This window comes from Sus scrofa, chromosome 1 (genome assembly GCF_054392235.1).
Source record: "Sus scrofa isolate SSC_HxYL_T2T_F1_AM1 chromosome 1, Sscrofa_HxYL_maternal_Yorkshire_Landrace_v2.0, whole genome shotgun sequence".
Lineage (NCBI taxonomy): Eukaryota > Metazoa > Chordata > Mammalia > Artiodactyla > Suidae > Sus > Sus scrofa.
This window is the reverse complement of record NC_139383.1, coordinates 11,762,342-11,790,150: the sequence shown is the minus strand read 5'-3', so window position 1 is coordinate 11,790,150 and position 27,809 is coordinate 11,762,342. Positions and strand designations below refer to the sequence as shown.

Here is a 27,809-nt window from a genome sequence, read left to right as displayed (position 1 = left end):
ACCACCCCCCGTGCTCCTGGAACTAGAGATTGTCTAATTTAGCTTTTAAAAGCTCCGGAAGGAAATCAGCCTCCAGGAACACGAATTCTTTCCTGGAAGACAGTGATTCATAACTAGCAAAGATATCTGAGTCCAGAAATCTTCACTAGTGTGTTTTGAATATACTGGTTTATTTTTCTTTTTTTCTTTTTTTTTTTTTTGGCCACGCTCACAGCATGGGGAAGTTTCCAGGCCAAGGATTGAAGCCACTCAGCAGCAGCAACCTGAGCCACTGCAGTGGCTCTGGATCCTTAACCCACTGCACCACAAGAGAACTCCTACTAGCTCATTTTTTGATGCCGAGTGTAGATTCGATTTAGGATAGTCGGGGGTATTTGGTTTACATTTTTAAGGATTGACTCCACTGGCTATAAATTGGGTTGAGTAATACTGTTTCTACAGTTCTTTCTGGTGTGGAGACCTGATAATTAAAGATGCGTTTTGTTAAAAAGAATCTCACTCTGCAGCCACAGTGTTAGCGAGCCACACTGTTCACGATGAGGCCGTTGTGGGGAAGCGGCTCTTTGGCTGTGCCTAACCTCTGACGGATGGTCATTTGCGTTGCTCACAGGAGCCGAGGTCCAAGGAGGGCAGTGACTACTTTGACAGCCGCTCAGATGGGCTGAACGTGGACATGCAGGGACCTTCCCAGGCATTGGCGTCCCTGTGGTCAGGGGGCTCGGCGCACATCCTGTCGCACAGAAGCGAATCCGCCCTTGCGATGGGCAGCGATCCCCTCCAACAGAACATTTATGAGAACTTCATGCGAGAGCTGGAGATGAGCAGGACCAGCACGGAGAACGTGGAGACCTCCACAGAGACCGCCGAGTCCAGCAGCGAGTCGCTCAGCTCTTTGGAGCAGCTGGACCTGCTCTTTGAGAAGGAGCAGGGAGTGGTCCGCAAAGCCGGGTGGCTCTTCTTCAAACCCTTGGTCACGCTGCAGAAGGAGAGGAAGCTGGAGCTGGTGGCGCGGAGGAAGTGGAAACAGTACTGGGTGACGCTGAAAGGTAAGCGTCCCCGCCACTCGGAGGGCCCCTGGAGTCATTTCCTCCACTGTCCTCTTTCCTAGGAGAGGCCGGCGAGTCCAGCGTTGATTTGGATGCATGTGACGGCATCTGATCCAAACTCTACCAGCCCGCCTTCCTCCAGATACTTTCTCAAACCTGGGCAATAGGGCTAATTAGCCCTCGTATACAGTATTCATTCTAATAAGTAATGGTTGAATCGAATAACTATTGCTTGTGATTTCAGAGGTATTTCTGTACCACTCGAATACTTTTCCTGCATCTGGGGGTGCATGCAGGGGGAGGGGGAGGGAAGCCCCAAACAGGTAACCAACTGTCCTTTAGATGCTTGGAATATAGGTCATGAATTCTGCACACGTTCAGAACTCCAACAGGTACCCTTCCCAGCTTGTACAACTGAGAATCTCACCTGCATTGCTTGATTTGTGTCACGTCACTTTGGTGAAGGGAGTCTGTCATCACACACAAATGCTTTTTTTTTTTTTTCCTTTTTGATGCAAAGGAAATAGGGGTAAGCATTGCTTTGTTAAGGTGATGAAAGTTTCCCATGGGCATTGCCGTTTAAAAATTACTCTCGGAATTCCTGTTGTGGCGCAGCAGAAATGAAGCTGACTAGTATCCATGAGGATGTGGGTTCAATCCCTGGCCTCACTCAATGGCCCGGGGATCTGGTGTTGCTGTGGCTGTGGTGTAGGCTGGCAGCTACAGCTCTGATTGACTCCTAGCCTGGGAACTTCCATGTGCCGTGGGTGCAGCCCTAAGAGAGAGAGAGAGAGAGAGAAAAGCTCTCACCCAGCTCACTGTGGATGGAAAGATTATTTAAATCGACCTGTGTCCTGAGGAAGCGTGAGGCTCTGAGTCAGCCTCGTGTTGATTTCTGCAGATGTGAAGAGCACAGCAGCCGCACAGCCTCCGGCATTTCTGCACAGCTGTCCTGTGACTCTGTCAGAGGAGGCGAGCGTGGTGTGTGCAAAGTTAGACCTCGTTAGCTGCTGCCACTGTTCCGGACCCTGGACTGATTAGCCCACAGCACATGTGGAAGGCCTGGACCCCTGCGCAGTGCTCCCCATTTTTAGAAATTGTGAGCTTGGGGAGCTGGCATCACTTCCTAATTACCCAGAAGCCCTTCTGGGAAAGGTGCACCCGCGAAGGAGTCTCATCCCTAAGTGATGCCTTTCCCTAGCAACCTGGAGGATTTATAAAACCCCAGACCCAGCCTCCCACACAGGTGCCTCTTTTCCAAGGATCTGGGTCCTCGTGGTACCTTGTGGCACCTTGTGGCTGAGGAAGATGGCGAGCTTCCCCGATGTGTGCAGACTGGGGAGGCAGGGTCCTCTAGTGTAAGAAGAGATTTGGAAAGTTGAAATAATGGGTCGAAGCCCACAAGATGGTGTTTTGAAGGGATCAGTGATGCTTTAAGGTTTATTAATCAAATAGCTGTGCAAGTGCAGGGTGGGGGGGGTGTGGCTGCAAAGTGTTACAGGTGAAAGAGTGTGGGAGTTTGATCTGCAGGCCATTCAGAATGAGTTTTGAAAGCCCCCAGTGTGCACCATGGCGGTGGTGGGGGCTGGGCCTGGGTATGTGTGTCCATAATCCTGCTCTGAGAGGTGGGGGCTGTCAGTGACACCAAAGGGATTCAGAGCCATGCCAGATGGAGGATGGCACCAGGACCTGGAGGAATGAGAACTGGGGTGAGAGTGAGCCCAACAGTCTTACAGAAGAGACACTGAATTTAGTGTGGTTCATCAGAGGGTGGGACAGGGTAAATCGATGGAAGACAAACTGATTGGGAATTAATGTAACAAATACAACAGAAAAAAGCCCGCTGCCTTCCTGAACCAGATCGTTAGTGGTTTCTTGCAGGAGGTGCAGGCAGTTATCACCTAAGGTTGAAAGAGGGCAGTTCCAGGATCCTGCCTTCCATCCCAGAAGCTGCCCTGACAACCTCTGGCCGCGGGTCAGGGGCGGGGTGGTCCTGACGTGTCTTTGACAGTTTCAAGATCCGCAGTCCTGCCTGAGCTCTCGCTTGTCAAACACGGGCAGACCTGTGGATGGGGTGCTGTGTCGGCGCAAGTGTTGCTAAGCACACATCTCTGTTTCCTTTGCAGCCGAGGAAAGGCATGCGATAAAGATGTGTGCCCTCCACCCCACCCCCCGCAGCGTAACCTTTTCTATGTGGTTTTCTACACCCCTTTCTTCTGGGAATTCAACGTTGAATTCAACTTTCTTGGCTTAGAATCTAAGTTGAAAGATTTGGACTTACTATTGATTTCATCATCGTTAAGGAGATATGTGTGTGTGTGTGTGTGTGTTTATATGCACATGTACATTTAAGCAGAATTTTAAAAGCACCCTTGAAGTATCTGTGTAAATAAAGGGCCCGCAGCTGTCGGCAAACATCTGGTTGTCTACCTACGTTGAATGTATAGGTGTGCTAATGGCACAGGTGTTTTTTTAGGGTTTGGAGGATGTAATAAATTTTTAACAAGGGTAATTCTGCTTTCCATCTGTATTTTCCAGTGAGTACGTTTTCATGCAGTTCACGGGGGACTTCCTGGGTAGAATAGTTGGCAGGGGCCTCCCAGGCATCCCACAGCATGCACAGCAGCTGACCGATGTCAGGAGCAGGGTTCTTAACGGACCTCGGGATGTTGGTCATTCGGCCTGAGACAGGGAAGGAGGGATGAGCGTGGGTTCAGAGGGTGACAGTGAAAAGGAGGCTTTGAGGGGAGACCGAGACTGTTTCTCCTTTTCTTTCTGTCCCTGGTGCTATTTCTACTAGTAGCACCTCCTCTCATCTCGTATTCCCACCGCTGTTCTGATCTGTTTTCTCTTTCTGCTTTAGCTGTCCACCCTCCAGGGAGACACCAGCTCCTGGCTGGGGGCAGGGCAGGGCCAAGAGCCGCAACCCTGTGGGTCGGGGGGCACAGGAGACTCCACTGACAGTCCCTTTCCATCGGCCTCAGTGCCCGCTCATCACAGTCACAGATGAAGTTAAAACCGATCTAATAGGCTTACGGTTGATGTCCTGTTCTTTGAGTTTGCTGACAACAAAATTCTGCATGTTGTTTCACATCCTGGCCTGGTTCTAAAATGAAAAATGCCCGGTTGTGGTTTCAGGCTTCCTCAGGGGAGCTGCCTTCTGCCGTAGAGGGGGTATTAGGGTTGGTGACATCCTGGCGTCTGCCTGAGATTGCGTTCCTTTCCTCCAGATGGAATGAGTCAAACCCTGGCTGCTGGGAGCTCAGTGGCAGGGGTGCTGGAAGTCGAACTTAACCTACTGGAAAGCATTTGGATTTGGGTGGAGCTGGTGTTCCTCAGTCACTTTTGCCCTGGTCCTCAGGTGCCCAGGTCGTGGCATGTCACACATGCAGCAGTAGCGTTGGGCAGGCTTTTCCAGAGGGAAGGATGAATGCTGTTCAGGGCATTAGGGGCTGGAAGAAGAGACTGGCTCAGACCTGCAGCAGCATAAACCCCTTGCTCCGTTCCCTGTTCTAAGGGGCTTTTACAGCCTTTGGGGTTGGATGGGTTTTGTTTGTAGGAAGAGCGATTGCTCAGTGCTTCTCAAGATCACGAAGTGCCATGGTGGAAGTGCCACGGTGAGAGAGAGTGTCCTGGAGATGCTGTTTCTGGGGGCATTGCCAGGGTCCTGCATTTTTTTCCTCCTGTCTTCTCTGCTAGGCTGGGTTCCATTATATAAACTTGTTTGTCTGTATTAAGAGGTGTTTTTAAAGGAAGAGATAAAGCTGATAGTGCAGTAGTTTTCAAAGCATTTCAACCTTGATGAATGAAGACTCCTAACATGGTAGGATGAAGCAGGCATGAAATGGACCCCATTTGCCTGCAATGCAGGGGAAGGCAGGCTGGCACTTCATTAATTCAGTGTAAAAGGTATTTGCAGAGGCAGGAGCTGGTCACCGCGTTGTGATGTGTGTCATCCATCAGCACATGCGAAGGGCTCAAAAATGTTTATTGGTTGAAGGTTTCGAGGGATATTCAACAAGTCAAAATACCTGTGGGCATTTTAGAATGTGCTTAAAAATTAGGTTTCATTAGAAAACAATCCCATCAAATGAGCAAAGCAGACCCTTAGTGAATTGTACCCACAAAACTTAATTAGCTTATAAGGGAAAGCCATGTACTTGCAAGCATTTGTAGCAGCACTTTAGGGATTTTATATTTTAAAATACAAGGTATATACTTTCATTTTCCTCTCTTGATCTTAATGAGTAAGATTATGGTAATATTTCCTATCGCTATGATATAAAAGAACGTAGTAAAATTAAGTTATCTTACATGGCATTTGGAGGATAAACTACGTACTTTCTCTCACAGATGGCACAATTCTCCATGTCAACTTATTTTCTGTTATCACACATTATAAGTGTAGAAACTCACTTAGTCAGTGAATATAGGATTTTCTTCTGTCTCTCGCACAGATTTCCTAGGTGTGGTGCTGTGGTTAAGAGCGAGGGCTCTGCAGCCAGGGTGCCTGTGTTCACACCCTGCTCTACTGCAATCCAGTTCTGGGAGCTGCATAGCAGTGTAAACTCTCAGGCTTTCCATCTGTAAAATGGGATTAGTAACTCTGCCTGCCTTCTAAGGCTGATCTGGGGACTAAATGATCCAGTGCATGCTAGATACTTAGAAGACTTCCCGACGGGGGTTAAGCAACAATAAATGCTTGGTATTGTTATTATCGATATTACATTTATAAAACATGTCATTTTCTTTCTTTCTTTTTTATTTTCTTTTTTTTGTCTTTTGTCTTTTTAGGGCCGCACCTGCGGCATATGGAGGTTCCCAGGCTAGGGGTCGAATCGGAGCTATAGCTGCCGACCTACGCCACAGCCGTAGCAACACAGGATCCAAGCCACGTCTGGGACCTACACCACAGCTCACGGCAACACCAGATCCTGAACCCACTGAGCAAGGCCTGGGATCGAACCCGCACCCTCATGGTTACTAGTCAGGTCCATTAACCACTGAGCTACGATGGGAACTCCCTTTTTTCTTTTTTTTTTTTTCTTTTTTTGGCCATACCCATGACATGCAGAAGTTCCCAGGCCAGGGATTGAACTCAGGCCACAGCAGTTGCAGTGCTGGATACTTAACCACTAGGCTACCAAGGAACTCCAGATATTTCATCTGAATTGATGCTAATCTAACATCACTGGGTGTGTTTTGGATACTAGAATTCCTTTTTGTATTAAATAGTCTCATTTAGCGTCATTCCTTCTCCTTCTTCCCCTCCTTCCTTCCTTCTTTCTTTCTTTCTCTTTTTCTCCTTCTCTCTTTCTCTCTTCCTTTCCCCTCTCCCTCCCTCGCTCCCTTACTGCCCATTCCTTTCCTACACAGATTCCCCAGGACATGTGACCAGGACCTGTCTTCTCTCTTTCTCAGGATGCACACTACTGTTTTACGAGACCTACGGGAAGAATTCCACGGATCAGAGTGGTGCCCCTCGGTGTGCCCTGTTTGCTGAAGACAGCATAGTGCAGTCCGTCCCCGAGCATCCTAAGAAGGAAAACGTCTTCTGCCTCAGCAACTCCTTTGGAGACGTCTACCTTTTCCAGGTACTGCCCAGCTTTCGAAACACAGGGTGGAAGCGATGGCTTGTGCCCAATTAGGATGAGAAGGACCAGAATCAAGAGGGTCAGCTTAGCGCTGAAATAGACTACAAGCCCTTCGGCTTTAGATTACTGTTTAAGCAAGAGCATTGGCGCCTGCCCACTGCCAGGTACCATAGGACATGCGAGTGCCATCATGCACCCAGCAAGCATTTCTTGTGTGCTTGCCCATGCAGTGCCAGGCTGTAGCCCAGGTGCCACTTTTCAAGATACAAGAAAGAAAAGTTAGGATTCCTGTTCTGGGGCACTTTGTGATCTAGCGTTTGCAGGATCCAAATGCCCAGAGTGGAGGAGGGTCTCATGTGAAAACCCAGAGAAAATGGACAGTAGAGGCTTAAGTTCTTCTCAAGAATCCCCAGTGGAAGTGAAAGAAGAAGCTTTTCAGGAAAACCCTCCCTGACAAATGCTCTAAGGTCTCATTTCCCTGCAGAAGTGGTCTTAGGACCTTAAGATTCAGGTTATCTACTGTTGTGATTCTTAGAATCTTTCTAGCAAATGAGAGGGCAGACTGGGGTGTGGGTCCTGGCGCTGTGGCTGAGTCCGAGCATCATCTTGGAGCACTTTCTGAACTTCTCCGAATAGGACCCTTCAACCAGTAGGATGACCATAGCTTCTAGGATTGCCTTAAGGGTAGCTGAGGTCATCTGCATGTGTTAAGTACTGACGGAATGCTAACAATCGTTACCGCTATTATTAATAGTTAACCCCAAACAAGTGGGGGGAGAGGTGATAGCCCGGAGGTGAAGTGTGCTCCCGAAATTCCTCCCAATCCAAACACCGTTGTGCATGTGGACACCACATGGCCTGTGGACTCTATCTGGTCGGAAGCTGCACGGAAAGCCTCCTCGGTCTTGGATTCTTATCTCTGATAAAGGTGGCCCCCTGGACCCCTGCAGACCAACATAGCTGTTCCTTGGCTGACTTTGAAATCTAGCAATCTCTGAAGTGTTTGCGATAGTAGGATTTCCGAGCCCCGATCCCGTAAACACACTGGGCCTCTGCCCTCCCTGCTTCTTCTCCCAACCTCACCTGACTGGTGAGAGTCAGGCTGGAGATTTGAACGTTCCTTCTTTTATTTTAATTTTTGGCCACCCCATGGCATGTGGAGTTCCTGGACCGGGGATCTGAGACCTATGCCACAGCTTCGGCAATACCAGATCCTTAACCCACAGTACCAGGCCAGGGATTGAACCTGCATCCCAGTGCTTCTGAGACTGCAGATCCTGCCGCACCACAGCAGGAACTCCGAACTTTCCTTCTTTTAACAGAAAGCTTGCTTAAACTTTCTGTGACGCTTTAAAGCAAAGTAACAACCTGGGGTTCATCTGAATTGTAGGGAAGGTGAATACACTGGTTAAATCTGTATGGACTTAGGGGCAGGTATGAAGTGAATATTCTATTTTGTGATTCATGCAAAATATCCGTAGTTTTAAAGAACTTTTCCCATTAGATGCCGTCGTATGATTCCAGAGGTCACCGGAGGATTGACTGCAAGGCACGAATGTGTGTGGTGGTTTCTGTGCCTCAAGGAAAAATGAACGTGTGTTTCGACCTGCTCAGAATCCTACGTCTTTGCCCATTCGGCTTTGTTCAAACTTTCTTTAGTGTTTTTAAAATAAAATATTCTTTTATGAAAATAGTATAGGGTCATTGTGTCTGAAGGTACTATAGGATAGAAAAAGAAAGCCACTGTTCATATTCCTACTATTCATAGATCAAATTATTTTAATTTTATTATGTCCTCCTTCCAATGTTGTTCTTCTTCTTTTATTTTGGCAGCTCCCTTGGCGTGCAGAAGTTCCTGGGCCAAGGATCGAACCCATGCTGCAGCCACGACCCAAGCCGCAGCAGTGACAATACGGGATCCTTAACCTTCTGTGCCATCAGGGAGCGCTTCCAAAGTGCTTTTATTGTTATTTTTCATAGTGGAGTCCATATCCTAGATGAATTTCATATCCAGGCTTCCAAATGTAACATTTGAGTCCTGATAATTTTTTCATTCTATTAAAATTATGAAGATGGGCTGCTTTTTATTTTTTTGCTTTTTAGGGCCTCATTTGCAGCCTATGGGGGTTCCCAGACTAGGGTTCAAATTGGAGCGGCAGCTGCCAGCCTGCACCATGGCCACAGCAAGGCAGAATTTTGGATCCTTAACCCAGTGAGCGAGGCCAGGGATCAAACTCACATCCTCATGGATACTCGTTGGGTTCTTTACCGCTGAGCCACAAGGGGAACTCCAAGATGAGCTGCTTTTTAGAGAGTGACATGACGCGCCCTGGTTTTCTGATTACTCCCCTGCGGCTAGGGTACAGCTTGATTCTCTGATGCCTCTCTCTTTGGGGCCATGTGACCCCCTCAGTGGCCTCACCCACCTTCTGGAGTCAAGGAAGCCTGCAGACCTGAGTTGAGTAGTGGTGTGTGTTTTTAAAATGAACCAGTTTTTATGAATTGAAGGTACTTGGGGGTTTTACACCTCAGAGCCCAGCCTGCCACGGGGGAGAACAGTTTCGTGGTGAAACAGGTCCAAACGGGGTTTCCCCCCTGTGTTCAGGCCACCAGCCAGACGGATCTGGAGAACTGGGTCACGGCCATCCACTCTGCCTGCGCCTCGCTCTGCGCCAAGAAACACGGCAAGGAGGACACGGTGCGGCTGCTCAAGAGCCAGACCAGAAGCCTCGTGCAGAAGATCGACATGGACAGCAAGATGAAGAAGATGGCCGAGTTGCAGCTGGCGGTGGTGAGCGACCCAAAGAACAGGAAGGCCATAGAAAACCAGGTACAGGTTCTTTGCGCGGGTTTCCTGCCCCGGCCCATGTCGCTCACCGCACACGCAGATGGGGGCGCTGTTTCTGTGCCTCTTGATTCAGGAACTCAAGGGCTGCATTTTTGCCGTATGGGTTAAGTTGTACGCTCTGCAAAATGTTGGTGGCTGTATATATATATATATATATATATATATAATGGAACATTTTGTGACCGAATTGCGTTTCCTGATGCAATGTCTAAGTGTCTCTCCATCTCACCTAGCTGATTCTCTCATACACTGTCACTTTTGGAAAAGAAATTATGTAATAAAACTGCTGAGAGGTCCCTTAAGTGGCTCAGTGGGCTAAGAACCTGGCTAGGATCCATGAGGATGTGGGTTCGATCCCTGACCTCACTCAGTGGGTTGAGGATCCAGCATTGCTGCAAGCTGCAGCGTAGCCCTCAAATACCGCTTGGATCTGGCATGGCTGTGGCTGTGGCGTAGGCCTGCAGCTGCAGCTCCGATTCAACCCCTCGCCTGGGAAATTCCATGTGCTGCTGATGCAGCATTAAGAAAAGAAAAGTAACTGCTGGAAGATTAGTCAGGTAAGATTCTAATACAGAGGATGGCTTTGGAAAGAGCAGTTTGGTATAACTCAGTTATTCCTGTGTCTGGATTAAAAAAAAAAAAAAAGAAAATCACCTTTTTAATTTTTTTGTGGGTAGTTTTTTTTCTCTTTATTACAGATAAGGTGCCAAGGAAAATGTTTTCTTTGGCCTATTTCCACATTCGTTTAATAATTAAACAGTTTCTGTTTCTGCTAGGGGGTCAGAACCCCTAACCCTGAACACTTAGACAAGTGTCAGAGAAATTTCTGGCACCCCTCCTTTCATTCAGGTTCCCTGGGAAACAGACCGAGATGGAGATTTGCAGGTGCGGTGTTTTACTGGGGATGCTCTTGGGGGTGAAGGGACAGGCTTGAGGAGGGCCGTGTTGAATTGTGCTGAGCTGGTCCCATAGAGGGCCCAGCAGCTGGGGTGGCCCTTCAGAGTTGCTGGCATCAAGGCACACCACATCCACTGGGCAAGGCAGCTGCCATCAGAGGAGGTAGCTTCCTGGAGAGGGAGCAGTTAGTGACCCATAAGCAGCTAAGGGAAAGAATGCCTTCATTTCAGAAGGGGGAATCAGGTGACACACAACAGTATCCACTACAGTTCCTTCAAAATCAGGGTCAAATGAGATTTGGGAACTTAAAGAGAAATAGGGTAAATATAGGTTGGCATGTTCCTGATTTTTTCATCCTTTTCTCTCTATAAATTGTTACAGAGACGCCAAGTTCCTTAAAAAAAAATTCCACAGCAATACAGTGATTTGGACACCCCATCAGAAAGGAATTTTCCCTGTAGCACTTGACTTAAATCACAAATTAAACAGCAGGAGTTCCTGTCATGGAGCAGTGTTTAATGAATCCGACTAGGAACCATGAGGTTGCGGGTTCAATCCCCGGCCTTGCTCAGTGGGTTAAGGATCTGGCATTGCCGTGAGCTCTGGTGTAGGTTGCAGACACAGCTCAGATCCCACATTGGTGTGGCTGTGGTGTAGGCCAGTGGCTACAGCTCTGATTAGACCCCTAGGCTGGGAACCTCCATATGCCGTGGGTGCAGCCCTAGAAAAAGGCAAAAAAAAAAAACAACAAAAAACCAAACTAACAAAAAAAACCCCAAATTAAACAACACATTATCAATCTTCTGTTTGTGTTTGAATATTTAACCTTGCTGAATATTTTTTTCTCCATCTGCATATAGATGAAGAACTTAGAATATGTAGAAAGAAATGTCTGGTTGCAAATAAGAAACTGATGAAAGGCATTCAGTCAAATGATGTGTTCGTGAAACACTAAGAATTTGTTATCTATCAACTGGCAGTAGTAGAAAAACCAAGTAGTTCCCATCTCTTGCTCCCTCATCAAGTGTTTCTAAATGATGGCACAGTCGAGCTAGATCTGTGGATAATATCTGGATCCATCTTTGCTTCCCCTTTTCTGATAGCCTGTTGTGTCTTTCTCCCCTTCCCAATTCTTCCTTCTCGCTTATTTGTGGATCTTTAGATACTGACATACCTAAAAGATGTCTATAGCTTCAAAAATAAAAACAATTAGAAAATATGGACCCTGTTTCTAGGAAATGTATCATTTAGTTAGAGGTGAGGCTTTGTACACACTAAAGAATATTCTAGAATGGTGTAGGACCAACTGGCACAGTCATCAAATGCTGTGAGAGATCAGGGGTTGAGCTTGTGCCACGGTGTTGAGAGGAAGGAGAATTCCTGGAACAATATGGCCTGAACAAATTGGTAAGAGGTGTGTAGGTGAAATAGCTTGTCCAGGCTGCCAGGCAGGTGTGAGCATGGAAGGACAATGTGGAGGTAGCATTGACCCCTGAGTGACATAAGGGTCAGGGGCTCTGACCCTCTGGCAATTGAAAGTCCATGTAAAAGAGTTCCCCTATGGCTCAGTGGGTTAAGGACCTGGCATTGTCCCGGCTGTGGCTCTGGTTACTGCTGTGGCACAGGTTTAATCCCTGGCCTGTGAATTTATGCATGCCGTAGGCGTGGCCAAAAAAAAAGAGAAAGTTCATGTATAACTTGTTGGCCCTTCAGATTCAGCCAACCATGATTGTGTAGTACTGTAGTGTTTACTGCTAAAGAAAAAAATCTGCGTATAAGTGGACCCATGCAGTTCAAACCCTCCAGGTTCTAGGGTCACCTGTAGAAGTAACAGTGCTGGTGGCAGTCCTGAGCACATGGGCATAGAGGGTGTGAGCTAGGAAGTGGTGAATGACTGGTGCTTTGGTGGGACCGGTGCTGGTGCAACTTTTTAGGGTCTTAACTGTAAGGCTGGGATGTCAGCTTTATTTCAGCCTCTAGATCTCAGGGAGGCATATAGGTTTTTAAGTTGGGGTGAAAAGCAAAATGATTGTATTATCTTTGGAAGATGAATCAGGCAGTGGCTTAGGGGGCAGAGGGAAGTGGGGAAAGGCATAGGGCAGTAGGATGGCCCTGCTCTGGGTGTGTGGTTACCAAGGCCTGGGGGGTCGGAGTTATATGACAGAAGTTTAACAATTTATATGGAAAATGTTTTTCAGAGTGCATGATTTTCTATAATTTTGTAGATATTAAAGATAGCTTCCTCTGCTCTTGAACTGGAAAGTTCCTTCCTCCAACAGAACATGCTGTTGATTTAAAGAGGACCAGCTGGTGAGCTGTGGTGTAGGTCACCGATGCGGCTCGGATCCTGTGTTGCTTTGGCTGTGGTGTAGGCTGGCAGCTGTAGCTTTGATTTGACCCCTAGACTGGGAGCTTCCATATGCTGCAGGTGCGGCCCTAAAAAGCAATAATTAAATAAGTACCAGCTAACAAACTACAAGCTAGTTTTACCGAAGAGCTGAAAAGGAAGGAAGTGTGACTGCGAAGGAGAATAAAGGAGGATGGAAGGGTTTGGGGGGGGGGGTCTGACAAGGTCGCAGCTGCTGGAGGAGGTGCAGCCATGAGGCGCTCAGCCCATGTCATCCATGCCCTCTGCCTCCTTCCGCCCCAGAAGCCTCACTGGCTCGTATCTGGGAAGAGTTCAGGTCCCGAGGCAGGTCGTGAGCTCTCAGCTTTCTGTCTGGGTCGTGTAGGGAGATGATGCTGTGCCGGATTACACGACAGATCCCAAAGCTTGAGGAGAAGTGGCTTTCCCTGTACCATGTCTCCCCTCTGGTCCAGAATTCCCAGAATCCAAAAGCCACAATCATTTGTCTCTCACCAGCTATGCAATTCGTGGGTTCAGGTGTCTCAATTAAAAATCTCATACTGGGAGTTCCCGTTGTGGCACAGTGGAAACGAATCCCACTAGTATCCATGAGGATGTGGGTTCAATCCCTGCCCTTGCTTAGTGGGTTGGGGATCCAGTGTTGTCGTGAGCTGTGGTCTAGGTGGTAGACGCAGTTTGGATCCTGCATTGCTGTGACTGTGGTGTAGGCTGGCAGTTGTAGCCCTGATTTGACCCCTAGCCTGGGAACTTCCATATGCTGCTAGTTCAGCCCAAAAAGAAAAAATAAAACAGAACAAAACAAAAAGTCATACTGATTGTGGTGGGAAAGGGTATGGTTTTAACTTTTACAGGCTCTCTAAAATTTAACTTAAAAGCCACTTAGTCCTCTGGAAGGGATGCTCAGCTTGGAGTTTTCAGGTCCTTGTGTCAAATGTTTAGGTCCAGGCAGAGAAGAGGGAAATTGGGCAACATTGAGAATCGCCCGGCCTTTTTTTTTTTTTTTTTTTTTGCTATTTCTTGGGCCGCTCCCGCTGCATATGGAGGTTCCCAGGCTAGGGGTTGAATCGGAGCTGTAGCCACCGGCCTACGCCAGAGCCACAGCAACGCGGGATCCGAGCCACGTCTGCAACCTACACCACAGCTCACGGCAACGCTGGATCATTAACCCACTGAGCAAGGGCAGGGACCGAACCCGCAACCTCATGGTTCCTAGTTGGATTCGTTAACCACTGCGCCACGACGGGAACTTCCCTTTTTTTTTTTTTTTTCTTCCCGTTTTAGATCCTCCTTCTTTCTCTCTTTATGGCCGTAAGAAGTTCAAACAGTTTTTAAAAATTTAGGCGTTCCCATTGCGGCTCAGTAAGTTAAGGTTCCGACTAGTATCCATGAGGGTACGGGTTCAATCCCTGGCCTCTCTCAGTGGGTTAAGGATCCAGTGTTGCCGTGAGCTGTAATGTAGGTCGCAGATGTGGCTCAGATCCCACATTGCTGTGGCTGTGGTGTTGGTCGGCAGCTGTAACTCCAATTCGACCCGTAACCCAGGAACATCCATATGCTGTGGTGAGGCCCTAATAAGACAAAAAAAAAAAATGAAATACAAAAAATATTTTTAAAAGATTTAAATTTTCATTAAATGGAACTTTATTTCTTTTTCATAGTTGGTAAATGCTTACTTTATGCTATCAAAATTGGTGCTCTTCTCCTTGGGAGGGCAGGAATTGCCTTCACATAAACCCCTACACAAATCCAAGAGACTAGACGGGTCAGTTGGCCTGAAGTGAAACTCTTTTAAACGTCTTTACTACCTGTAGCCTGTTCAGCATTCTTTGACGGGACCACTGCATCAGTTATTTGAAGCACACCGTCCACTCCTGCTCCTTTCTCATTTCAGTCCTCCCTGCCCCCCGCCCTCATCCCTTCCCCCACCCCCTTCCCCACACAATCACCTTCTCCTGTTACACTTGTGAATTTCTCATAAGAAACAGTTTGGGTTGATCTTTAGACATTCCACCCCCAAATATTCTCCATACGACATCGGCAGAACAGGTTGAGATTTATTCATGCTTTCCCAGAGGGCTTTGCAGTGGGTGACAGCAGTGACATTTGCTGTGCCCTTGTCCTTAACTCATTTGCCCGATGGTTGTCAAGCGCTCTGCTCTTTCCTTGCAGACACAAAGAGTGTGAAACGTTAAGGGCAGACCTAAGCACATGCTTAGAATTACTTTCATGAGATAACTTTTGACCGGAGCGCGTTCTATGAAGCCGCAAAGGTATTTGCAAATCAAGATCAATAGGAAGGTAATTTCCCAAATATCCCAGAAGTACATAGTTGTCTCCAAAGTACCTGTTAAAAACTTTCAGAGAGCGGCGCGTTATCCAGTTAGCATTTATTTATTTATTTATTTATTTATTTATTTTTTAATTGTGTGTGTGTGTGTGTGTTTTTTTTATTTTCCCACTGTACAGCAAGGGGGTCAGGTTATCCTTACATGTATACATTACAATTACATTTTTCCCCCACCTTTTCTTCTGTTGCAACATGAGTATCTAGACATAGTTCTCAATGCTACTCAGCAGGATCTCCTTGTAAATCTATTCTAAGTTGTGTCTGATAAGCCCAAGCTCCCGATCCCTCCCACTCCCTCCCCCTCCCATCAGGCAGCCACAAGTCTCTTCTCCAAGTCCATGATTTTCTTTTCTGAGGAGATGTTCATTTGTGCTGGATATTAGATTCCAGTTATAAGTGATATCATATGGTATTTGTCTTTGTCTTTCTGGCTCATTTCACTCAGGATGAGATTCCCTAGTTCCATCCATGTTGCTGCAAATGGCATGATGTCATTCTTTTTTAATGGCTGAGTAGTATTCCATTGTGTATATATACCACATCTTCCGAATCCAATCATCTGTCGATGGACATTTGGGTTGTTTCCATGTCCTGGCTATTGTGAATAGTGCTGCAATGAACATGCGGGTGCACGTGCCTCTTTTAAGTAGAGTTTCCAGTTAGCATTAAATGCTAACTGTATCTCAGCTTCACTGTATTTTATTTTACATGGAGGAAAGTATTTATTTATGTAGCACCTTCCCCCCTGAGACCCCAAGAACCTCAGATAGAGTCATTGATAGCCTAAGAATAGTGAACTTGACAGTGCATGTTCCATCACGCAAGATGCAGTCTCTGGAACAGGTTTTCTTTGAAAGAGATCATTGTCAATGCGTTTTCCAAATCAAAAGACACGATCTCAATACTAACGGCCGAGTCTCAGCTGTTGTGTGGGGCAGTCTCTGCTTAAGAGAGGCCATCCTACGGTCTCCTCCCTGGGCTTTGTGGGGGCCTTGGGGGGACGCAGCTCTCTTTGGGCAGCCGGTGTGGGGCGCCGGATAGGCTGTCCGCATGTTGGACTCCTTTTGAAGTTCTGAGGGAGGGAGAGCTGTAAATTAAGTCCAGTCAGTACTTTATTTTCCTTTCCGATTATTATTTTAAACAAGTAAACAAGGACAAAACCTGGCTACCCTGAGGCGGCCTGACTCCCTCCCTGATGGCTCCTCCTCCCCATCCAGGCTCTTTCTGGGCCTTTCTCACTTCCTGGGGTTAATGAGGCCCCTGGAGGGAGCAGGTCCCGCTGGGGAGGTGCTAGAGTGGGAGGTCACAGTGTCAGTCAGTGGGCACGGGACTGCATGAGCCTTGTAGCCTTTATTTCAGGTTCTCTTTTTCTTTTTTTCCTTTTTTTTTTTGCCACACCTGCCGCATGTGGAAGTTCCCAGGCCAAGGTTCAAACCCAAGCTACAGCAGTGACAATGCCGAATCCTTAACTGCTAGGCCACCAGGGAACTTCTTTTGTTTTCAATAGTAATGTTTTAAAATCCTGAAGCTAGACAATTGGAAACGGCAGTGATGGGAACAAGACGAACAAAGCCTTGAGGAAAAAATGCTCTGGGGGTGTGGGGGGAGGCAAATTGGGGAATAAAGCATTGGAGGGTCTTTGTGAAGGGAGTTTGAGGGAGACAGGCCAGATTAAGGAGGGGCTGAGCCAGGACGAGGCTTCCTTCAGCAGGCCGTTGGGAGGTGGAAATGCTGGGGCAGGATGTTAACATTCAGTTTTATTTTATTTTTTTGTAATGATTTTTATTTTTTTCTTTATAGTTAGTTTATAGTGTTCTGTCAATTTTCTAATGTACAGCAAAGTGACCCAGTCTCTCACACATACACATACACATTCTTTTTCTCACATTATCCTCCGTCATGCTCCATCACAAATGACTAGATATAGTTCCCTGTGCTACACAGCAGGATCTCATTGCTTATCTACTCCAAAGCAATAGTCTGCATCTATTAACCCCAGACTACCAGTCCATCCCACTCCCTCCCCTTCCTCCTTGGCAACCACAAGTCTGTTCTCCAAGTCCATGAGTTTCTTTTCTGTGGAAAGGTTCATTTGTGCCATATATTAGATTCCAGATATAAGTGATATCATATGGTATTTGTCTTTCTCTTTCTGACTTACTTCCCTTATTGTGACCATGTTGCTGCAAATGGAATTATTTTGTTCTTTTTTATGGCCGAATAGTATTCCATTGTGTATATATACCACACCTTCTTAATCCATTCTTCCGCCAATAACATTCAGTTTAGTTTAGTGAACATTTAATAAGTACAAATTCTGGGCCAGGTGACTGTGCAGACTTTGAATTTGAAGAAGCTGCTCTCTCTTCCCTCAGGGTACTCTCAGTTTAATGGGGTGACAGACAACTGAACATATAATTTCAACATAACAGAATGAATTCAGAGCAGTCGATATTCCAGAGTGTTGTAGAAGACACATGGAAAATTTAGCCTCCTGGGTAGTCCTGGTGGACTTCCTGGAGGAGGGATGCTGAATTGCTTCTTGAAGAATGAGGAGTTAATCAAAAGAGAAATGGACTTCCTTCACTTAGTAGATGCAAACTGTTATATCTAGAATGGATAAGCAATGAGGTCCTACTATACAGCACAGGGAACTATATCCAGTCTCTTGGGATAGACCACGATGGAAAAGAATACAAAAAAGGGAATGTATATACATGTATATCTGGGTCACTTTGCTATACAGCAGAAAATGGCAGGACATTGTAAATCAACTATACTTCAATAAAACTTTAAAAATGAAACAAAATTTTAAAAAATAATAAACTTTTTTTTTTTTTTTTTTGTCTTTTTGCCTTTTTTTCTAGGGCCGCTCCCGTGTCATATGGAGGTTCCCAGGCTAGGGATCCAATCAGAGCTGTAGCCCCAGCCTACTCCACAGCCATAGCAACTCGGGATCCGAGCCGAGTCTGTGACCTACAACACAGCTCACAGCAACGCCAGATCCTTAACCCACCGAGCAAGGCCAGGGATCGAACTTTCAACCTCATGGTTCCTAGTTGGATTCGTTAACCACTGAGCCACGAGGAACTCCAATAATAAAACTTTTTAAATCATAATTTTTTTTTTTTTTTTAAAGAAGAGAAGCAGTGATGGGAATTCCAGGCTAGGAGTCAGCATGAGCCAAGGCAGAGCACTCTAAAATCATGTGGTTGTCCTGGCAGTTTGACTTTTTTCAGGCACACGATGTGCTGATGCTCCTGGTGATCGGCGGTGGAGGGCTGAGTGACACCATCCTTTCTCCTCCCCCTAAGGCTGCAGGAGCTGCCCATTTTGCGGTCCCTTAGCTGCCTCTTCCACACAAGGCCAGAATGGTTTGTATCGAAAAAGCATGTCTGACCATGGGATCCCCAGGTTTAAAGATCCTGCAGCGACTCCCCATTGCCCTCTCCCACCTCCACCTTTGTCTTCAACCCCAGACTTCCCACAGGTTCCTCTTCTTTTTGGGGGTTTTCTCCCTGGCAGAGAGAACCGGCATAGACCACACACCCACGTGCAGACGGGCTCCTGCCACTCCCCGTCATCAGGCTCACCCTGCTCATCTGTGATGAAGGGCTTGGCTCCTCCAAGGAGCTGCCCTGGACCCCCCCACCCCCACCCCCTGATCAGGGACCCTTCTCTGGTCCCGTCATGTTCACACACTATTTTGTAATTATGCCTTTGGGTATAGGGTTGCTCCTGGTATGAAATCAGAGCCTCTAAAGGATGGACAACTTTCCCCCGTCTGTCTCCCCAGTACTTGGCTCCAGGTATTGAGCATCCTGTCTTCTGCCTCAGTCTCAGTCCTCATGGCGTCTGAGTCTCCTTCTCAGGGCTCCTGTCTCAGGTCGTGACTGCATGATTCCACGGTTAACTCCATGCAGTCCAGTTGCTGGTATCATCCTGCGGATGGATGAGAGGGTCGGTGCTGGGAGGGGGGCGGGGAAGGAAGGTTCCAAAGTCGAGCGGCGGAGCTGGGACTGGAACACACATCTGTGCTCCGCCTGGATCCAAGCCTCTTCCTTCATAAGACTTTTGTGAGTCAGACTTTGCTTCGCTTCTTAAGGAACCACGTGATGAGTGGTTTTGTACAAAGTAGAAATTAACCAACTCAGACTTTTCGGCTTTATTTGATGGGAAATGTATTTATGAGTACACTTGGTGAGTGATTTTTATGGCATGTGAGTTGTATCTCGAAGGAAAAAACAGAACAAAACTGATTTTCTAAACCGTAGCTGGTTGTTGTAACTACCAGACAATGTGTCTTCTGTCACTGGCCGACTTTGGAGGTGGGTTTTAGTGCTTGGAAAACACTGCACAGGAGTTTTTCAACGTACTCTGCCAAAAAGGAAAATCTAATTATCTTTTAAGACCAACCTAAGACTGGACAAACGACCAAATACCGTGGTCAAATGACTAAATGGTAGAAAATATTTTTCTAGGAGTGTTGGGTGTGGCAGGAATGTACTTGTCATTTTTTTTTTAAATATCACTTATTCATCTGTTATTTTTAGCATTAGCCTTCCTCTCTTCCCCCTCCCACTTTCTAGAGCAGACCATAGCCTCTCTGAGCTCATTAAATAAATATAGCTATAGTAGCAATAAAGAGGAAACCTGTGTGTGTGTCAGTGTTTAAAAATGGAGCTCTCCTCCTTAATTTGTTGTTAATAATTTTTTACAATGAAAGATAATGAAAACCTACTTTGAGCTTTCTTCATTCATGGCATTTTTTAATTTTATTTATTTATTTATATATTCTGGCTGCACTTGCAGCCTGTGGAAGTTTCCAGGCCAGGGATTGAACCCCCATCATAGCGGCGACCCATTGTAGTGACAGTGCCGGATCCTTAATACGCTGCGCCGCAAGAGAACTCCGTCATGTCATTTTTATGTGTGGGGCACAAACATTGAAAGAAATGAAAGCTCAGTCTACACAGAAGCTGAATGTCCTTCTCATGTCCTGACAGTTGTCTTAAAAATTAAATGTCTAGGGACAATTATCAGTATTTAAGGAATTCAGAAAAAAAGTCTTGGTTTAAGGGAATTGATTTAGGGCATTTTCAGTTTTGATAATGTTAGAAAAAAATCTCCAGAAATTCTACGAAAAATGTGACGTCAGATAACATGACTGGTTTAGTGATAATGATGATTACAGTTTCCTTATGGTAGCGTATATATTTACTTAGATTAGCTTATACATTGGCTCCTTTCATTTTATTAATTTTTTTTTGTCTTTTTAGGGCCGCACCTGCAGCATTTGGAGGTTCCCAGGCTAGGGGTCCAATCGGAGCTGTAGCCACCTACCTACACCCCAGCTCACAGCAACGCCGGATCCTTAACCCACTGAGCAAGTCCAGGGATCAAACCCACGTTCTCATGGTACTAGTCAGGTTTGCTAACTGCTGAGCCACGATGGGAACTCCCTAGCTCCTTTCATTTTAAAAAATATATCTTTATCTCAGCTTTTGAGAGAGAAAGGAATAAAAATAAACTTTTTTTTTTTTCCTTTTAGTTTACTTTAAAATCGGGCTGAACTTAAACATAAGGGCAATATGGTGGGAAATTGAGAGGCAAGATGCTCCCCCACAGGAGAGCACAGATGGTCTGATGTCTTCTTGGTGGAGCACCTGGGACTGGAGGGGAGAAATACGGTCAACAGTTAGAGGAACATGTAAATGAGAGTTGCTCAGTCACTCCTGGACGCAGACCCCTGCCCCGTGAGCAGGTGGACCTGGGGCTCCGGGGCTTCGTTCTAAGTGCTGGATGGAACTTTGCTCCTGCGTAGAGTTCCCATTGGGTCAGCTTCGCGCTTTGGCCAGCCTGGCAGGGCCGGCCTGTTATGTGAACCTGGTCCGGTCACACCCCTCCTGGGCCTCTGTCTCTTGTACAGAGAGATGAAGGTGGGGGGACGCGAATTTCCCCCCAAGCTCACGGCACATGTGCACAGCCTCCCCGTATTACAAGCTCTGTATTGAGCTCGTGGGTCCAGCCTTCCCTCCATGTGACCGAAGCATCTTTTACCTGCATATTCTCCCACATCCTTTTTCACAACTGTGGTGAGTCTGTGGAAAGGAAAAAATCAAATATTTTCATTGTTTCTTGTCCAAACACAGGCCCTCATTTACCCTCTCTGACTGAATCTCTCCATAAAAAACCATGACCTTCAAAACAAGATAAATATTGTCCTTAAGGAGGGACTCGAGGTCTGACTAACGATGGCTTACTCTGGCGCGGACCTCTCTCGGGATGATGTGGCTGGGTTAGTCAGGGTTTCTCCGGGGAAATGGAACCAACAGGCTGTGCGAAAAACATACTTCTGAAGAGATTTATTATAAGGAATTTGGCTCCTGTGATTATGGAGATGGGCAGGTCCCAAGACCTGCAGTGAGTCAGCCAGCTAGAGACCCAGCAGGAGAGCTGATGGTGTGGTTCCCATCTGAAGACTGGCAGGCTTGAGACCCAGGATAAGCCAATGCTTCGGTTCAAGTCAAAAGGCAGGAAAAAAGCCAATATCCAAGTTTGAAGGCCATTGGGCAGGAGGAATTCTCTCTTTCTTGGAGTGGGGTGGAGGGGTGGGTAGGGCGTCAGACTTTTTGTTCAAGCCAGGCCTTCAACTGATTAGATGAGGCCCACCCACACAAGCATGGGAGTGCAGTCTGCTTTATTCATTCAGTCTACCATCTACATGTTAATCTTATCCCAAAACACTGTCATAGAAACACCCAGAATAAAATGTTTGACCACAGATCTGGATACCCCATGACGCAGTCAAGTTGACACCAAGCATTAACCATCACAAAGACTCAGTTAAGATAAGGACATCCTTGAGATGGAAAAATCATAAGATTCCTTCTCATGTGCATTTTCTACTAAGTTCAGTTAAGAAATTTCCTCTCCATTGTGCAGTATTGATTGAGATACTAGTTCTCTGGGAACGCAGTCACAGATGCTAACAAACTCCTTGATCATCGTAAGGCCTGCTTTGGGCCACTGGGGGTCTTCCAGCCCCTTCTTCCCTTCAACAGACTTAAGCATCTGAGTCCATTTTCTCTCTATGAATTCACCTGCATGTTATCCCAAGTTTTGGGTGGAGAGGTCTAGGTGGGCTAAAACTTATCAAAGTATTTCTGGCAAAATTTGAAGATCACCTGTGTATTGTTTAGAAGGGAACTGTCTTTTCCTTCCAGTGGTGCTTTGATGTGTAGTCATTTAAATACTTTAAATGATGTCTTTAAACACCTTTGTAAACTGCAGAAGTCAGTGAAAATATAAGAGATTGCCACCTTCTCTGATCTGTAGTGGTTGGCCTAGAGCTTTTTTTAAAAAATGTTTAATCTTTTTAATCCACTGGATGGCATGGGCTTTTTCACCGCTAGGTACCCAGGGACCCATTGATTTCTTTCCTTTCATACCTCTTTCCCTCGCCCTCCCCCAAGCCCCTGGGAAGCATCTCAAAAGCTATTATTTCACGTGGAGTTAATACGTGAGGGAGAAGATTTATTTTTCAATTTATATTTTTATTATTTTTTTACAGCTGCCACCCATGGCATATGGAAGTTCCCAGGCTAGGGGTCAAATGGTGACCTATGCCGCATCTCGTGGCAATGCCGGATCCTTAACCCACAGAGTGAGGCCAGGGTTGGAACCTGCATCTTCACAAACACTGTGTCAGATTCTTAACCTGCTGAGCCACAATGGGGACTTCCAGGGATAAGCTTTAATACACTACCAAACCTAGACATACCTGTATAGGTTAGAAAGCAAAAAGAATGTGTCTGTAATTGTGGATTTTCAGAAATCAGCTAGTGAAGATATTTGCGAGACAAATCTGGGAGTATAGTTTTACTGGGACTATAATTCCAGGTAAGTATAGTTTATGGTTACATAATATCCATCCATTACTCCTGGAATCTAGAATTCCCTAACATGGCAAGACCAAGAAGAGATTTGCAGTTTAACATGAGCTATTGTGTTAGTCTGGAGCAGTGGTCCTCACTAAGGTTGGGCATCAGAATTGCTGGCAGTGCTTTTGATTTTTTTTTTTTTGTCTTTTTGGGGCCGCACCCACAGCATATGGAGGTTCCTAGGCTGGAGGGTCAAATTGGAGCTGTAGCTACCAGCCTACGCCACAGCCACAGCCATGTGGGATCCAAGCTGCGTCTGCAACCTAATCACAGCTCACAGCAATGCCAGATCCTTAATCCACTGAGCGAGGCCAGGGATCACACCTGCATCCTCGTGGATGCTAGTCAGATTCACTTCCACTGACGCACAATGGGAACTCCTGGAGGTGCTTTTGAAATGTCAGCTTTCTTGGGCCTCGCGCCTCATGAGCAGACTCATCGTGGAGAGGACCTAGGCATCTGCATCTTTAAAAGTCGGGTCATTCTGGAATTGATTCAAGGCTGACGCCAGTGGGCTATTGCACTGCTAATAAGGGCATACGGAGTCTTAAATGAGGTTAAGATCACTGTGGAGATTGGGCTTTTTTAACGCACTCTGGGACTTTGCTGTTTTGCTGACAGTGATGAATTGACAGCTGGTTTGCTTAGGCTTTGTAGCCATCCTGTTCCTTTCATGTAGAGAAGTCGTACAGTAGAGTTCCTGAGAAAGATACGGAGAACTTGGAGGGGGTCTTGGGAGCACCCAGAATGTTACTGCTTTTCTCTGGAGAGAGACTGAGGGGAACATTGTGTTCAGTGTTAGATGCCCTTCAAAACATCATTTTTTCAGGGTCGAGGATTGACCTGGAACGTGCACTGTAAACAGTTAGCATCTGTCTGGGTGCTTAAACTTGGCAAACCGGAGATGCGGTTATTGCAAATGAAATGGCACCATTCCTGTGCTGACTCATTATAAACCTTCATGATAGACCTTCTCTTGAGTTTCGAGATTGCTCTGAACACCATTCGAAACCCAGCTTTCCGTTCTGTTCTGAATCCATGTGTTGGCAACTTACTAGAGCCTTTCTTCACCTCTTCACGTGTGTTTAAATGAAGGTAATACATACCCATAACATGCTCTGACATCTTTGGAAGAAGAGGGAGCGGCCCCTAGCCTTTGTATTTCTTTACCAACTCACAACTTCAGTTTTGAAGACTATGCAGAAAACCACATCATGTAAATAATTATATATGTCTTAATAAAGATGTATAGATGCCGCTTATTCTTTCATGTACTTCAAATAGGAGCTAAAGCTCTGTTTGATGCCCGAAGTTCATCTGCTTCTTATTATTTTGAGTCATTCCCAGAATCTAGAGAAATGTACAGTCTCTGTCTCCATTCACCCAGCATCTGTGGATAATTCAGTTAGTGTGGTTTAAGATGAGAGGCTGTGAATGTATGTGAAACACAGTGAAATCACTGACTCACACTCGTGCACCCCTCCTTAAGCCAGCCTGGTTTTTAGGGCTGGGGTTCTCCAGAGGTTTACAGCATGGCTGTGCGTTGGGACCACTGGTTTCGTTTTGGTTTGGTCGTCCTGGTGAAGTTCAGCGCTGCCTGACCTCCCGTATTTTGGCGGGAGGGCTTCAGATGGGGATCCGGGAAGGCTCATGTCAACCATGCAACACCAGCCGACCGATCAGGGCAGGTTTGTAAAGGGATCACGTTTTTAATTTGATCCAGGATCTTTCTTTAAGTCAGTTCAATTCTTGCTTAAACAGATCCAGCAGTGGGAACAGAACCTGGAGAAATTTCACATGGATCTGTTCAGGATGCACTGCTACCTGGCCAGCCTGCAGGGCGGAGAGCTGCCGAACCCCAAGAGCCTCCTTGCAGCCGCCAGCCGCCCCTCCAAGCTGGCCCTGGGCCGGCTGGGTGTCTTGTCAGTTTCCTCCTTCCACGCTCTGGTGAGTTGCTGAGGAAGCCTGTTCAGCAGATGTTCACCTTTCTCCAGCTTGTCAAAGTAGACACGTGGCTCTGTGGGACTTAACCTAGTAACTGACCAGAGCCACCCAGGGGCTGGGTGCTGAGGGATGGAGGGCTGGTGCCCTGCTGGGGAGTCCCGGCTTCTCTGGCTGCTTGTTCTCAGAATCCATCCACTGGCACCCCGTGATTAAATATTCACATCTGCCTCTGCCTCTGGTCCATTCCACCTCGTACAGTCAAGACGGTGGAGTCCCTGCGGAGTTGCCTCAATGGTGGGAAGAGTGGAAGGGCTGATTGGAGGTTGTGTGATCTGTTCTGCCGAGAGCCCCATTTCCTGAAATCGCTCCGGTGTGGGTCGCTTCTGGGGATGGTACTGGCTTAGCCTCCTGGGTCTGCAGGTTGCTCTGCCCGCCATGGAGAGATGTGAATGTTGTAACTAGCCTCGTGTCACCCCGATGAGAGATTCCTCTATGGTGGCCACCTTTCTGGTATGTCAGAGATGCAGCAGCATTGGGGGCCGGCCAGAAGGCATGCAGAACAAGCAGGGCTTCTGTTAGGGCAACAGTTCATTCTCCTTATCACCCAAATAATCCATTGTAAGATTTTTTTGAAATCATGTTTTAAATTAGGTATGTTCCAGAGATGACTCTGCTTTCCGGAAAAGAACCCTCTCACTGACCCAGCGAGGAAGACACAAGAAGGGCTTGTTTTCTTCATTAAAAGGGCTGGATACACTTGCAAGAAAAGGGAAGGAGAAAAGACCGTCCATAACACAGGCAAGTCGCCCAGCATGGGAGGGATGGCAGACCTAGCGGGAAATCCTTGATAAGGAACAGACTGTAACTGTTCCTTATCCTTCGGCGTGAGATAAAAGTTGCTTCAAAAGGATACAGTCTTAGCATGGACTTCTTTACCAAATGAAAACACACAAGTTGTTCCATCTCTTCTTGAGTCCTCCAAGGAGATACTCACATCTTGCACATCTGCAGTGCTTAGGAACACAAAAATCAGAATCATATCAGAAAAGAAAGCATGGAGTTCCAGTTGTAGGTCAGCAGGTTAAGAACCCAACTAGTATCCATGAGGATGCAGGTTCGATCCCAGGCCTCGCTTAGTGGGTTCAGGATCTGGTGTTGCTGAAATCTGTGGTATAGGTTGCAGATGTGGCTCAGATCCAGTGTGGCTGTGGCTGTGTCCTCAGCTATAACTCTCATTTGACCCCCTAGCCCAGGAACTTCCATGTGCTGCAGGTGTGGCCATAAGAAAAAAAAAAGAAAGAAAGAAAAGAATCCATGGTTGTCACTGCCTTTAGAACTAATTGCCCTAGATTTTATATTAAAACCAATATGTAAAATTAATAGTAACAGCAGCACCTAAATTCTATTGGTAGTGTCAGATGCTTTGCTGACTTAATTTTTGTGACCCAAAGTAGGCGTTTTGTCATTCTTTTTTTTTTTTTTTTTTTTTTTTTTTTTGGCTGTACCTGTGGCATATGGAAGTTGTCAGGCCAGGGACTGAATCTGAGCTGAGCAACAGCTGTGACTTCTGCTGTAGCTGCAGCAATACCCTTTAATCTACTGTAATGGGCCAGGGAGTGAACCCTCACCTCCGCACTGACCTGAGCCACTGCAGTCAGATTCTTTACCCAGTGCGCCATAGTGGAAACTCCCTTGTCACCGTAAGAGGAGGAGCCTGAGGCTGGAGAGGTTAAGTCACATCCTTTCCCTGCTCACCCAGTGCCCAAGGGTCAGGGCTGGGACGTGGTCTACTTGGAATCTGTACAATGGGCCATTGCTGCTGCTTATTTTTCTGAGGAAGGGCGGCTGTTTCAACATTTTATCAAGTAAAAACAGCCTGAGCACTTATTGTTGAAATGTGGCCCATGTACAGGGAATCATTATTTTCAGAGCATTTTAAATAGTCATATCTGAAGTATTTCCTAATGCCATTAAAATAGTATATGATAATGATTTTGATGTTGCTGAGTGCACTCATGGTATACGGAAGTTCCCAGGCTAGGGGTCAAATTGGAGCTACAGCTGGTCAAATCGGCCTACGCCACAACCATAGCCACGTGGTATCTGAGCGGTGTCTGTGACCTATACCACAGCTCACGGCAGGGCAGGATCCTTAACCCACTGATGCCAGGGATTGAACCTGCATCCTCATGAATCCTAGTTGGGTTTGTGAACTGCTGAGCCACGAAGGGAACGCCAAGAATCACATTTTAATGGAACATAATTTTATATGGATATTTATTTTTTGTGTGTAACAGTTTTGTGAATGAGGGATAGAATTAACGTCTTTGACCTGTCTGTAACCCTAAAACAAGGAAGGGGGAGGTGGTGGTGAGTGGATTGGTTGACTGAAAGACAGCAAATACACATAGAACTCGTTTCACTTGGCCACTGGTTTTGTATACTCTCATATGATTGGAAAGAATACCACATTTAAAAATTGTGGTTCGTGGCTCAGTGGTTAACAAACCTGACTAGGATCCATGAGGATGCGGGTTCAATCCCTGGCTTCGCTCAGTGGGTTAAGGATCTGGAATTGCTGTGAGCTGTGGTGCAGGTTGCAGACACAGCTCAGATCTGGCATTGCTGTGGCTGTGGTACGTAGTCAGACAGCTGCAGCTCCGATTGGACCCCTAGCCTGGGAATCTCCATGTGCCCTGTGTGCGGCCCTAAAAAGCAAAAGCAAAAGCAAAAAAAAATATATGTGGTTCTCCTTGTACTTGTGAAAGTAATCATTTGTTGGTTATAAATGGAAACATTTCTTCACTGTAGGTCATAGTTTA

General features: G+C 46.4%; 1 protein-coding gene and 1 long non-coding RNA gene across 15 annotated transcripts in view; both read left to right on the top strand.

Annotated features, from left to right (window-relative positions):
- Nucleotides 1-27,809, top strand: part of TIAM2 (TIAM Rac1 associated GEF 2) — a 239,401-nt gene that overhangs the window by 127,454 nt on the left and 84,138 nt on the right. For all 14 annotated transcript variants that reach the window (XM_085023251.1, XM_085023187.1, XM_085023201.1 and 11 more), the window contains 5 exons: nucleotides 611-1,046; nucleotides 6,468-6,640; nucleotides 9,246-9,470; nucleotides 24,805-24,990; nucleotides 25,639-25,785. In XM_085023251.1, the coding sequence (XP_084879377.1) occupies nucleotides 611-1,046; nucleotides 6,468-6,640; nucleotides 9,246-9,470; nucleotides 24,805-24,990; nucleotides 25,639-25,785 (1,167 nt within the window). The remainder of the gene's footprint in view (nucleotides 1-610; nucleotides 1,047-6,467; nucleotides 6,641-9,245; nucleotides 9,471-24,804; nucleotides 24,991-25,638; nucleotides 25,786-27,809) is intronic.
- On the top strand, nucleotides 12,332-17,890 carry LOC146405926 (uncharacterized). The gene is made up of 3 exons (XR_014844329.1): nucleotides 12,332-12,711; nucleotides 13,415-13,825; nucleotides 14,267-17,890. It is a non-coding gene; the product is annotated as an uncharacterized LOC146405926 (long non-coding RNA).